This window comes from Kogia breviceps, chromosome 9 (assembly GCF_026419965.1).
Source record: "Kogia breviceps isolate mKogBre1 chromosome 9, mKogBre1 haplotype 1, whole genome shotgun sequence".
NCBI classification, from domain to species: domain Eukaryota; kingdom Metazoa; phylum Chordata; class Mammalia; order Artiodactyla; family Physeteridae; genus Kogia; species Kogia breviceps.
The window spans coordinates 48,067,098-48,081,792 of NC_081318.1; the positions used below are offsets into that span (position 1 = coordinate 48,067,098).

Below are 14,695 nucleotides of genomic sequence, written 5' to 3' on the forward strand. Positions count from 1 at the left end.
AATTCTCCAGTCATATTGATCCTATTTCTTAAATGGGTTTTGAATCTGGCACCATCCCAGCCCAAGCCACTATCACCTCTTGCCTGGACAACCATACTAGCACCCTCACTGGGCTTCCTGCCTCCAGCCCTGCATCCCCTCACCCTCCCACAACATTCTGTTGCAAGGACCTATATTTGGTGTCTCTCCTACCGGTAAGATCTGGGAGGAGAGGGACTGTGTTGGGTTTTGATCATGTATCCCTAGTACCTGGCACATAATAGATGTTCGGTAAATAGCTGATAAAGGCGGGAAGGAAGGAAAGGGGGGAAGGGGAGGAGAGGTGTGGGTTTATATTCCCTTACAGAAACCAAAGGCTCTGTTTTTTCATTGCTCTTAGTTGAACATATCCTTGCATTGAAAAAGGCAATCAAGCCAATACAAATAGAGATATTTAAATAATACCAAATGGTGTGTGATTTTTCAAACTAAATGATACAGCTATCTATATACAGGATGCATCCAGATCCGAGCCAGTCTCCAGAAAAGAGGCAATCTGAGCCGTGTGCCTAATTGTTGTCCTCCCTGGATTATCCAATATGTCAGAATCACATCACACATCTGTCACCTCTCTGCATTGGCCTGAAGTACAAAAGTCCTCTTTAGATTTTTGTTCCTCCCATTAAGACACTAAAGCTGCTATACCTAACTTTGAACAAGTGGTCTATGCCTTCTATTTCTCTATCCCGGGAATGGGTACAAGCAAACCTTATCCCTCCTTTTTTTAAAAATCATGGTAAAATACACATAGCAAAATTTACTGTGTTAACAATTTTCAAGTACACAGTTCAGTAGTGTTCAGTATATTCACACTGTTGTGCAACCAATCTCCAGAACCCTCTATTTCTTAAACAAACATTAAATAACAAGAACTATGTAAAGGAATATAAGAGTTCCTAAATATACCTCCTAAAATATCTGCTAAATGTTAAGTAAAGATTAAGCATCCATTTACAGCCTTCCTTTTAAAGATACTACAGTTTTTTTGCTTCAGGATTAAAAAAAAAAAAAAAAAAAAAAAGCATATTTCCTGGAAAGGGTAAAAATAAATCTTGAGTTAAAGGGTTAACCTGCCTGTCTTAAGAATGTCCCTCCCAAAAGGGCATATCAAGCAATTATGTGTAATTTTTTTCTTCCCTGATTTTTCTGAGTGCTTCTGAGGCACGTGAAAAAAATAATTGTGCTTCTCTGCCAGAACGACCTCCATCCAATGGGAAGAGATCACTGTTTTGTTTTGTTTTGTTTTTTAATGCTTTGAATGGTTTGAAGATTAGCATGGGTATTTAGCAAAAAGTACAATTTCAAATTACACGCTGCTTCGTGGTGCCAAAACACTGTGCACCATCATCTTTGATGACATCCACCGACACAGTACTAGAATGGTGGTTGTTAGTCATCTGGCTTCACAAAGCTGGAAGATGAAATTGTAAACAATGTGAGCTTAGACAGGCCTTATTAGAAAAGAAGAGTGTCTTAAAAGATGTTTTCAATTTTTTTAAATCTAGCAATATCTTTTAATCACCAATATGTGTATCTAAATCAATTGCTCAAAAGGAGGAACAATTTATCCATGGGCATCCTAAAAAAGATGATAATCACATTTACAAGTATATATGCCAGTAACATTCTGGTCTTCACTGGCTAAGGTTTTTGTTTATATACAAGTTTAACCACCATAACCACATATATGTGTGGACATTAAAATTACTTTAACGTTAGTATAATGCTTAGAAAGGGACCCAAAGTGGCCCCTCCCTGGCACTGGTCACAGATCACACTATTAATCCCAGCTTGTATCTCATCCACTGAAAATATAGAGGTGTAGACAGAGATTGCAAATGACTAAGTCCAACCCTAGTCGTTATTAGGAGAAAACAAAAACCAAATACTCCAAAACACTTGGCTCCAGGTCAAGTATGAAGACAGGACACTGGTAAAACAAAAGTTAAAATGTTTTATTAAAGACAATTCTAGGGCTAAAGTCTATTTTGCTCAATAAATGAATACCTAAAACCCTTTCCTTTCAATACCCAAAAGAGTTTTAACAGTTTACATCTTTAAGCTCATAGTCTCTCCACAAAGTCCTCTAACAGTCAATCACAAACTAGCCTGAAGAAAGTTTCCCTAGATACCACCAAAAACACAGGTTTGTAACAGATGTCTCCAGCAACTTTTAGAACAGATCCCATGTTAAGAGGTTGATAGATATACCCATATGTATTTGTTAATCAGTCCAGGTCTGTACATGTAGCCTGAAGCTGGGAAGTAGAGTTAGCAGAGAAATCATTGAGGTAAAAATAATGCATGGAAGAATATCAGAAAGAGCATTATTTATAAATTCAAAGACAAATGCAATAATATACACAATTGGGAACTCCCCACCTGGAAGCCATCCAGAGCAGTGCTTATATTTAGGCACTAAAAAACACGAGCTTTTAGCTCACACTGACCACCCTTCTAATTAGCTAACACAGTGTCAGTCTCTCAGTTTCTCCATCTATAAAATGGGAATTAAAGCTGTGTGTTGGGCTTCCCTGGTGGTGCAGTGGTTGAGAATCTGCCTGCCAACGCAGGGGACACGGGTTCGAGCCCTGGTCCGGGAAGATCCCACATGCCCACGGAGCAACTAGACCCGTGAGCCACAACTACTGAGCCTGCGTGTCTGGAGCCTGTGCTCCACAAGACAGGACGCGACAGGGAGCGGTCCGGTCCGCGCACCGCGATGAAGAGTGGCCCCCGCTCGCCACAACTAGAGAAAGCCCTCGCACAGAAACGAAGACCCAAAACGGCCAATAAATAAATAAATAAACAAATATTTTTAAAAACTTATTTAAAAAAAAAAATCTGTGTGTGTTAATGAATGGAGGTTAAAATTCTCCCGATGAATGGTATTACAGAAAACACAAATATTACCACAACAAAATGTAGAGAAACGTGTAGCTTTGTACCTAAAAGAGGTTTAAAGTCACGTTTAAAAAGCACATGGTTAGAGAGACATGTACTTGGAACCAGACTGCTATGCAGGGGATAAGGAGAGAGGTTCAGGGTGAAATGACTCACGAATGTGGGAATGCAGAGGCTCTCGGCAGCATGAAGTCACAAGGGACCGTCCCTGAGGTCTCTCCTCTCCTCCGCAAACAATGCTGTTTGTTGACTTCAAAAGAAGATGGGTGAGGAGTTTGGAAATTATTATTTTTTATTTTGGGGTTCTTCGCGTCATTTACTGAATGCGCAAGCTGGTATATTGTTCAAAAAATTATGAAAGGAAAACATTCTAGTGTGTACTGAGAAATATTGATTCTCTAGTATTTAAAGGATGACAAGGGGAAGGCACACTTTAAGTCTGGGGGGTTACAACTAACATCTTGACATGAGCAGAGAGCAAGTTTGGTCTGACACGAAGCTTTTTAAAAGCTTAGAGGGAAGAAACACAAGGGGATCCAGATGTCTCAAATAGAGTCAAAGCATCCCTCCAAAACCAGCTAAAGGCAAGTAGTATCTGGGGCAAAGAAGTAAGCTCGCAAAATAACTGAAATGTGGTGATCTTGACCTTTTCCAAAACGGAGGGCTTCTGAGAGTCTGCATGCAAACCAAATCCTAAGTTAAGATTTCTCAGGACGCAAGCAATCCATATCTGAAACTTACACAAAACCGAGCTCATCTGTGGTACAAAGAATTATCTTCTAAAATATTTAGTCTGCACGTTTTAATTTGTATTAATTACATTTTCTTAAACATGTTTTGTGGAGTGCAGCACACTAATAATAACCGCCTTGCTGCCCTTTGAACTCTGAATGCTTTACTGCAATCCCTTTCCTTAAATAGAATCATGGAATATTAGAGTAGAAGATTCCTTAGTGATCAGTTAGAATTGCAATTCTCAACCCTGGCTAAACTTTAGAAGCATTTCTGGAGCTTTTAAAAAATATAGAGGCCCAGGCCCCCACCCCAAACCAAGTTAAGTCAAAATGGACAGGACAGGGAAGGTATTAGTAATTTTTTTTATAAACTCCACAGGTGGTTCTATTGGGCTGCCTGGATTAGAACCATTGATACAGCCTATAGATTTACATTGCTTGACACCATAGTCACTGGTACATGTGGCTATTGAGCACTTGAAATGTGACTAGTCCGAATTGAAATGTGGGGTAATTATAAACACACACCAGACTTCAAAGGCTTAGTACCCCCCGCTCCAAATCATAAAGTATCTCAACATTTTTATATTGATTATGTGTTGAAATGATAATATTTCAGATATATTGGGTTAAATAAAATTATTAAAATTAACATCACCTGTTTGATTTTTTTTAACTATTTTTAATGTGGCTACTGGAACATTTAAAATTACATACGCGGCTCGCATTTGTGGTTCCCACTGTTGGAGAGTGATGGTCAAGACCAACACTTCTTTACCACAAATGAAGAAACTGAGGCAGGGAAGCATAATGAGTTAAAGGCAGCACCCTGGGGATACCCTCTTCTGGCCTCTCAGGCTTTTCCTGTTGCCTTAAACCACACTGCTGCAGAGCTAGGAATGGCAGAGCCTGGCATGCCACCAATCAGATTTCAAACCTTTCTTTCTTTTGTCTTGCTAAATTGTTTCTTCTAAGGTTTGACATTGAAATTTATTTTGCTTATGGAAAAATATCCCCTCTCTGCTGTGCACACACTTGCAATGTTACTGCAGGGTTACTCATGAAAGCACAGTAACTAGAATGGATGTTAAAAAATAAATCTAGAAAAACATTAGCATAAGGAAAATGCAGAGAATAAGTGAAGAGGACTATTAAGGTTTTTAAGATGTAGATGGTCAAGTTCTAGCCTGTGAATGTTTTATCCTGCTGCAGTTTTTAATAAATCACCATGGAGACCCTCAACATTCTAAGGGTCATCTTCAGCACAGCATCAGTCCCTGCTCAAAATTTAGAAGTCTGAGCCTATAATATTTCTTTCCTTCCAGAAGGCAATGTTTTTCTGGACAATGCTGACATCGCAGTGAGGCAAATCAGCTCTTCATAATGGCGCACCTCGTCATACCTAGGTACCCTGCTAGAAGTGGTCCTTATCCTCAAAGCCTTCTACCTCTAGTGCATGGATTAGTACCTGGTCATTCAGAAGCCAAACAGCATTATAGTTGACTTAAAGAAGAAAATCTTGTTTTGACAAAGTAAAATGGTCCCACCAGATCTGGCAAACGGAGATAAAATGTATTTCTTCTAATAATCAGCTAATTCAAACAAAAACAAAGATGTTTTTTGTTTCGTGTGGTTTTCCCCCCTTGGGAAGCCAGCAGAGAGGGAACTGCATAAAACTGGCTGAAATGTGTTATATTTGAGAAATCATGCAACACAGGGGCTCCTCAGTGTAATCAAAGAATAAAAGAGACCTAAATTCTGATATTAAAGTGTTCATGCAAAGAGCTGGAAAGGAAAACTGTGGGTCAGGCCAAACAACACATACAGTAGATGCATTCAAGATTTCTGCTGAGATATTCTTGTGCTCCATCCTAAATACAGCAAAACCTAAACATCATCTTAAATCAAATGTTTGGTGCTCTGGAGCCCCCTATGTTGCATGCATGAATTCCATTAGTTATGATTAGTCAAGTTTTGCCAGTCAAACCTCGAACAGCATACTTCCAGACTCAACTCACTCCTTATTCACCTCTAAACACTCTCATATACACCAGCCTGGAAAGATAATATATTACAGACAGATCCTAGGCAAAAGCGCATCTGCCAGAGTGAAAACAGCACTTGTTACTCTATTCAACAAAAAGAAAGATTATTTATTTTAACTTTAAGAATTTTTTGGATCCCTTCCTCAGAGATGAAAAAGAAAAGACAGGAAGTAAAGGAAGTTACTGCCTTATTCTGAGACAGTCCTATAGACCATTTTTTGTTTTGCCTGGCTTTTAGTCTCAAATGAAATCTGGATGGTGTAGTTTTACAGGGCATGTCTAATCCTATTGGTAAAGAAGAAAAGTGGCCTTCAAATAAGGAGGCCAATATTAGAAAAATTAACATTGCAGATATATAAAAATAACCAGAATAGAAACTATAGTTTGGGCTTCCCTGGTGGTGCAGTGGTTAAGAATCCGCCTGCCAATGCAGGCAACACGGGTTCGAGCCCTGGTCCAGGAAGAAGATCCCACATGCTGCAGAGCAGCTACGCCCATGCGCCACAGTTACTGGGCCTGCGCTCTAGAGCTCACGTGTCACAACTACTGAAGCCCACGCGCCTAGAGCCCGTGCTCTGCAACAAGAGAAGCCACCGCAATGAGACGCCCACGCACCGCATCGAAGAGTAGCCCCTGCTCGCTGCAACTAGAGAAAGCCTGTACGCAGCAACAAAGACCCAACGCAGCCAAAAATAAGTAAATAAAAATAAATTTAGTTTTTAAAAAAAACAAAAGAAACTATAGTTTATATGGTCAGGGCATTCATTCAAAAGATCTGATAAAAATCTGTCATTGAAAGGTTAGTGATCAAAAGGCTTGAAAAGAGCAAAGCATCCAAAGCCATGGTTGTGCTTCCTTCAGGACAAGGGCATTTACGGCCTGACACGTGGAAAGACCACCCAACCTGGAGGCAGGGACCCAGCTTCTAGGCTCCGTTTGGCACTCTCCAGCTCTCGGCCTTAGATGAGCCAGGAGAACCACCAGGCCCGAGGTTCTCCTCTGCAAAGTGACGAGGTTGGTCTATTAATAAGAAGAACATACCCCCACACCCACCCCGCCAGTTCCAGCTCTGCTTACTGCTATCACACCAGCCTACTTCACATCAGAACCCCTAAGCCAAGAGGAACTCTTACTAAGATTAGTTCAAGCCAAATGCCAACCTGGTAGTTTTCAATCCTTGTTAATCTTAGGGTACAGATTACAAATATGAACCTTGAGGAAGTAGAAAGAAGCACCTAAAATATGTACTTTTAAAGTGTTAAGTTGATTCTCATCTATTTCTCAGAAAAGATAAATAAATGGGCAACAGAGTGAGCTTGGAGGAAAGAAATATGGAAATATCACTGTATCATCTTATACATTCAGGAATTTACCCTAAACTTTTAACGTTTTATTTTGAAGGTACCAGAGTCTCAGTAAGAGCTTGAAAAAATTTTACTTTTGTTTCTGCAACAGTACTACCAGTATTACCTGGAAACTTGTAAAAGCCTTCTCTCTCTCCTCTCTTTTCTTACGTTAAATCCATGATTTGTAATTCCCAACAATGGAATACTAATGGATCCTCAAAAAACACTAATTGCCCATTTTTTCCCTAATTACAAAATGTAAGAACTCTTTAATGAAAACATTAAACATGATGTCATTTTTAAAGTGCCAGAGTTTCTATTTAAAGCAATGCCATAAAGTAGATAGCTTATTTAGTTTACAAATAGCAACACAAAAAGGTTCTTTAAGTCTGTTTAGCATATCTAAAAGCGCTTCTTTCTCACATTTAAATATTTGGAGCTGCCCCCCCCCCCAGTTTATTACTTATCTCAACTGTATAATTTTCTTAAATAGGATTCAGAGAAATAGTCCTAGATTTAAATTTTTAAACACTAATTTATAAAAGCATTGGTTGATTCCCATAATACAGCTGATAGTCAAACTGGACAAGATAATGAATTGACTGAGATCATTGTTCCATCTTCATCCAAGAAAGCTGCCTCTAAAAAAAGATCTTAAATTGCTGTAGAAATCCAATTTGGAAGAAGCAAAAGAAGCATATAGATGGGAAACACCAGCCATGATCACATTAATTTTGTGGCTAACAGCACTGCTTTGAAGTGAAGAAGAAGAAAAAAAGATGACTAAAATAATAAGTCCACTCAAATCCCCAATTTTAATCTAACAACATAACCAGAAGAAAACCAACTACAAAATGTGACACAAAATTCACATCTTGGTGATCCAGCGAACATCACACCCCCACACACAAAATAATTTTCAGCTTAATCAGAAGCAAATAAATGCTAAGGAAACCCTATAGGACGGTGGTGCATCATTAAACAGCAAATTATAGTAAGAAATCAGGAGAGCCGGAAACTGACATTAGTATGAACAGCCACGGAAAGTCTACAACTGATTGGTTTTGAATCCACAGGTGTGGGAAATAATGACGACAAATAATCGTAACAAAAATCTTCAACTACTGTAATTGAAAAGCTATACAGGGAAAATCTCTCTGACAAACTACTATTCACTTAACCCCTTATTCAAACAAAAGCTGCGACATCACAAAAATATAAAAATAAAGGCACTGTTTCCACTTTTTTGTGGGAACGTTCTAATTAGCTCTCTGCTCACATATAAACTAAATAAGGTCACAACTGACTTCTGATTGACAAGCAGCTTATGGATATCAGCAATTTACATTCAAAACCAGTTGGCTGGAAGATATCAACTGAGTAAACAAGTTTAGTCTGAGTAAAGTTGAAAAATAAAAATCTCAGGAAAGCTTGTGGGAAAGAGAATTCCTACCTGGCACATTATTTCACATGCTTTGTAGTTTCCCCACTGCAGTTCCCATGCTCCTGAACATTATTTTACCCAGGAAATAATGGTCTTATTCACACACACACACACACACTCACACACACACAAGCACACACAAAACCTTCCAACAAAATGCTCTCAAGTCCCAGGAAACTACAAAAGCAACGTTAGAAGTCAGTGTAAAGTAAGAATTCCATTTGTGAATCTCACCTATGAAACTACAAGATCGTTCTCCTGGAACCAACTACAAAGTTCCCTTTCTGCTTATTAAGTGTAATAAACATCACCTTACCATTATCTGTAGAATAAAATCAGCAACGTGTTGCTTCCTGCAGACACCAAATCAAATTTTTTCTTCCGTTCTTTCTAGTAACTTCTTTTTCCCCAGCAAGATTAGGAAGAAAATAAAAGCTTTGAGTACTGCCTCAGTAGTTCAGACCTCAAGACTGCGAAACTAGCTCTTAATAAAAAAAAAAAAAAGAAGAAAGAAAGAAAGAACAGGTCTGGTATTTTACAATCACTTCTGCAGCCCAGAGGTACCTCCTGGACTCCCGTACCTCCTCTCCTTCCTGGCTCTAAGTTTCTTTCAGTAATGAGACTAATTTTTCCAGTAGCCTTGAACTCCCCAGATTTAACTGACATGGAAAATGTGACTAAAAACTTGTAGAACTGTCTAGCCTCCAACCTTACACAGAATCAACTTTGTTGTAAGTGTTGAAGAACACCTCGCAAGCAGCTACTTGCTCCTTTAGACGCCTGCACGACACAGCACAGAACACCAAATAACACTGCGCCATCTAGTTAGCAAGCTGCACTCTCCATTCTAGAAGGGGGGACACCTTCAAACCCTGGGACTTAAGGACTTGTCAGAGTTCAGCTGCTCTAAAGGTCCAATTGTTTATTTAAATTAAAAAAAAATATCGCTACTGAGATAATCCACATCTAGTGGATATGGGAAAATTTAGGTTATAATGGCACTACAAACTTTTACATCTAACTTTGATTTACAAGATAAAAGCAAGTTTTAAATTAAAAGGGCTTTCTGTTAATAGAGCTTATTATTCTGAAGACGGGGAATGATTTTCTTCGAAAGTTGTCCCTGGGTGCATGCCTATTATCTTTGCTTTTCCCCTTCCACTAATGAGCATTTATCTAAAGAGCCTGTTAATCCTCTGATGTGTGCTTCTGGTCAGAGGTAACAGTTTGAATAAAACCACTAATCACTGATCACTAAATCACTGATCATTAATCACACTCTCCAGTGCTGGTGACCCGGGCCATTTTCCCCTTTAGGTCTATGTATGCATCACAAACAAGCAGTTTAACATTTTAGATGCACATGTATTGTGTGGAGGTTATACTATTTCATCTCTAGATGTGAATAAATAATATATACTGCCACAAACTTGGGGAAGGATGTCAATTAGACCCCAGACAGGAGTTTCACAAATGCCTACTCTACAGCATGGCTTTCACGCTGAAGAAAGTAGATCTGATTATAACAAAACATGTGTTCTTCAAGAAATTCCCACATACTCAGAATATAAATTTTCCTTTATTTAGCTTTCACCAACTCCAAATCAGAGAGCACTCAAATCTTCTGCACCCACCACCCCCCATCCAAAAGCCTGTTAGGAAATCTCTTGTCTGATTTCTACTGCACACTGCAGCGCCCCCATCCCCGAGTTCTTTTTACTTTTATCCCTTAAACATGTCACACACAGTATTTTTATTTCAACTGCCAGATACGTGGATTCTGACTCAGTTCAAAGACTTAGGTATTTAACTTCCTCTTTAAATATAGAAACTTAAGGTTAAGAGAAAATAAGTAACACACGCACCAATTTATTGTATGGTACTTAGGGTTCGAAGACTCACATTCCCTCACTTTAGAAATGAAACGTTTAGTCTTGAGCCTTTGGCTAAATATGGTTTAGTCAGCATCCTCAGTCATCACTCTTCGGATAACCGGTCTGAGGAAGGCGCTATGTAAAATTAAGTACTTTGCTTGCAGCGAGTGTGTTGTTTTCCTAAGTCACCACAGGGACACAGTATTATCATAATGTCTCTAAACATTTCCTGAGATGCCTTTTCTATCAGAGTTGAGCATTTTTGCCCTGGAGAAGCGAACTCGCTGGTGCTTTCTTAAATAATAGAAAAGGGCAGATTGTGTGTGCGCTGAGCAGGCACCGCGCTCCCCTCAGCCACCAGAAGCTCTTACCCTCACTCCGGGGACCGTGATCTCCCCAGGGAAAGCAGTAAAAGGCGGAGGCAGGGCCAGAGTGATAACAGTGTGGGCGGGAGAAGGGGTGGAGAAGGAGGGGTCCGGGAGGAGAGGGCAATAAAGATGCCCAGGGAACCAGCGATTGTACTGGTACGTTGGGGGCTGGGGGCGGAGAGCATTGTTGCTTTGTCAGCATTTCTAAGCCCCCCAACCCTTGAGTATCTGAAGCTGTTAATCAAACACTTACTGGCCTGCAGAATGACGTAATGGACCTGTATTCAGCCTTTATTCCTTGACACATGTCAGAGATCAAACAGCGGACTCTGACAACGAAATCTACAAGTAGCCCACTTCAGTTTCTGGCCTTGAACACGCCTCAAGTGGAGGCTGCACTCGTTCAGGGAAAGTTGGGGTGGACTAGATCAGAGGCTTTATCTACCAGATACCTCCCCACTACCTCCTCGAAATAAATCTATGGCAAAGGAAAAGCGGGATGCAGCCGCCGGAAGAAAACATCTCCTTGGTTCCTTTGTGCGTCTTGCCCCTCTAAGAACGTCTTGAAAAGTTTTAAGCGATTCCGTGGAGAATCTGCTGGAGAGGAAGACTCTGCCGCCGGGTCCTGAGAACTGCCACCGCGCCGCCGCGGCAAAAGCGGGAGCTGTCATTTGGGGCAGCGGCGGGTAAGAGGTAATGATGCCAGCGAGAACCGGACAGAGGCAAGAGGCGGCTGCAGGAGTGAAGGCGAAGAGAGCCTCGCCACGCTCGAGCCTTCCGCGCCTGGAGTGAAAGCCAAGTGCCCTCCAAGGGCGATGTCCTCTCCCCCGGCTCGCGCGCCCAGCACCTGCGGTGGGCAGCTCTGCGGAAGAGGTGGCAGCAGCAGGCTCGGCACCCGGGAGGGAGCTAGCCCCCCGTGCGCCCGCCCGCCCGTCCGCCCCCTAGGTGACCCGGCGTCCTCGCCGCGCCCGCTGGAAGTTTGCAAACTTTCTCCGGGGGTTCCGCCGCATCACCGGGAAGTTGGGGACGCGGGGGGAGGTTCCTGGCTCGCCGTCTCCGCTGCCGCCGCCGCTGCCGCCGCTTGATCGCACTTCTGGAGGGTTCCGCACCTTGCCAGGTCTCTGGAGGCAAACACACACCCCCGATTCATAACTGTTCCCCGTGTCAGGGAAACGCACGCGCGCTCCCACACACGCACGCACGCCGGGGCGGACACGGCGCTCGTTCCACGTTAGCATCCCTCCAGTCGCACGGCGCGGCGGCCACCAAGACGCGCTCCGGGACGGACACGGCGTGGGGTCTCTGGGATAGCCTCAGGACACAGCCGATTCCACAGTCCACCAGCATTTGAGGCCGTACTTCCCTCTGGTCCGCCAAAGTGTTTACAAACACAGATCACCCTCCAAAAAATTGCATCGCATCTTCCCTACTCCTTGCCCTGCGACCTGCCCACTGGACCAAGTAACCTCGCGGCTGCTGCCGAGAACCAACCCCTGCAAACAAGTACGCTCCCGAGATGGCTCCCGCGGCAAGTGCAACAAAAGTGTCTAAATGCAAAAGCCCCAGATGTGGCCGAGCCGTATTTTTAGGAACTTACCAAACAAGTGTGGAGAAGGCAAGAGCGGAGCCCGGGTGAAGGGACCACGTTGGACTGAGCAAAGATTACAATACATTCTATTTAGAGTGCATTACATCACCCCCCCGGTGACGTCACGTGGGATTCCTGAACTTCTAAATCATTGCGGTCCGTGGGGGAGGGAGGGAGGGGCGGGGCCGGCGCGCCGAGGGGGCGGGCCCCTCCCCGGCCCCGCCCCGCCCCAAGAGCGGACCCTGGTGCACCCGCGGGGGAGCGGCGGCGGCAGTGGCGACCGCGCAAGCAACAGCTTGCAGAGCCCAGCGCCGTGTGACACGGCTCCCTGACATTAGTGGTGTGAGTCAGCTTGGAAACAATCCTCATGGTTTCAGACAGGACCACGGAGGAGAGGCAGGGACACGGGCTCTCCCGTGACGAGGGCCTGGTAGCGTTTGAAAGGTGTGGGGATGGGGAGAGGTGGGGAGGGGGTGCTGAAGAATGCCGGAAGAGACTTTCTCCAAACAGAAATGCAGGACGTTCCCCCTTCCCCCACCAGCAGATGTCCAGCTCCTTTTTGCCTGCGACAGTCGTGACCTCATTACAGTGTTCCCTGCATCCTGGCTCCTCAGAGCACTCATTCGACACCCCTTTTCACCGCCCGCCCCACACCCGCCCCTCTCCACCTCACTTCCAAAGGAATAACTTCTTTATTGTGCACACTCACTTGGAATACACTGCGCCCACCCTTTCCAAGACCCCTGCTTCTCGCGTCTGAGAAGCTGGAAGGAGAGTTGCTCCTGGGGGGTGCGGGGGAAGGTGAATCACAGCTAGAGCCAAGTGATGAGACTGATTTAGACTCAGCGTCAGAGCCGGAAGGGCCCTTGGCGATCACTTCCCGAGCCTCGTCTGTAACTCGCCCAACCTCACAGGCTGGCAAGTGGCAGAGCTAGAGCCAGAATGCAGGATCCGGGCCCCTGGTCTGCAGTGTCTTCCCGATAATTCCGTGAGAGAAGGAGTCTGGCGCTTTCATCATCAGCCAAGTCACCATCACCATCCTCAGCTTAACTTCCATTCAGATGTTCTCTCTGTGAGTCGGACTCAAAGGGAAGGCACAGGCTAAATTCCAGCATATCCCAGACATCCCAGACGAACACTGTCATCCTCGCGGCAACTCACACTTTACAAAGCACTCGCACCCACGTGGAACTAACTCCCTTGATTCTCACAACAGCCCAGCACAAGGAGGAGAAATAGGGCAGGTGTTATAATTATCCCCATTTTACAGGTGAGCTAAGGCAAATCCCAGGTTAAGAGGCTGGTCTGAAGCTACTTGATCAAGTGGTGGCACCGGCACCACCCCGATCCCTGTTTTCAAACCTCAAATCCCAACTGGGCTCTTTTCTAGAACCAGGGCTGAGCTTACCCTTCTCATGGGTTAGAACCTTTGCTAAGGATGTCGGGGCTTTGCTTAGGAACAGTTTAGCTCCCATTAACAAACAATAATCATTCCTGACATTTATGTAACATCTGACATTTATATAGCACCTCTCATCCCAATGCATCACAACCATGACTGTGCAGTTTGCCAGAGAATCATGACTGGACTGGCTAGAAATTGTAATGCTTTGCCTGGATTGTCACATACTTCTGAGCTGGTTCTGACATACTAAATGGAAGAGCTTTGCGTTTCCTTCCTAAGTGTTTAAACAACTCTCTTCCCTTTAGTGTTTCTTGATACCACAGGGACTGCCGACTGTTCATTTCTCACAGCCTTATTCAGAACTCATCACTGAGTTTGCTATTTGCTGTCTTCCACATGTGGCCCTGAAGGAATTGCAGAAGAAGGGCTACAGTCCTAACTTGAATCTTGACCAATAAAACGTTAAATATGACAGCTCAATTACTTGGGTTGATGGAAGGAAGCAACAGCCTCCTTGCCCACATTCCCACTCAATTATCAGGACATCCTTTCCCAGTAAAGCAGGAATCTACCTCCTTCTCCCTCAAAGAAAAAGTGTGAACCAGACCAGGAGCAAACTTGAGGCAGAAAAGGAATGCAGCTTGATGTAGTAGTGCTAAGTCTGAGAGCTTATCTTTTTTCCTAGCTAATAGATGTGGACCAAAGGAAGAGAATGGAGAATTGAATAAGCAGAGCTGAGGTGATAATCAAAATATTTTAAAACCTGTACATAATTAATCACCATATAAATTTAAAACATTTAATTCCCAGTATTATCTAAACAGAAGCATATATATATATGAGTTTTAATGCAAGTAGTTCACCAGTTTCTAATACTATCCAAATCAGTTGTTGGTCTTTAAAAAGTGTTGCTGATCATTTGTTTGACATGCTGTCACCAGGTAAACA

At 43.1% G+C, this 14,695-nt stretch overlaps 1 protein-coding gene across 16 annotated transcripts in view; it reads right to left on the reverse strand.

Annotated features, from left to right (window-relative positions):
* Positions 1-12,447, reverse strand: part of CREB5 (cAMP responsive element binding protein 5) — a 416,039-nt gene extending 403,592 nt beyond the window's left edge. For 4 of the 16 annotated variants that reach the window (XM_067042419.1, XM_067042426.1, XM_059074774.2 and 1 more), the window contains exon 1: positions 12,352-12,446. Coding sequence is in view for 7 of the 16 variants with exons in the window: in XM_067042432.1 (XP_066898533.1) it covers positions 8,829-8,831 (3 nt within the window). In the remaining 9 variants the exon portion in view is untranslated. Of the gene's footprint in view, positions 1-3,099; positions 3,194-8,828; positions 9,322-12,351 lie in introns of those variants that run through there. The other 12 variants (XM_067042429.1, XM_059074770.2, XM_067042424.1 and 9 more) reach the window with 8 other exon arrangements.
* Positions 12,448-14,695: the final 2,248 nt, after the last annotated feature.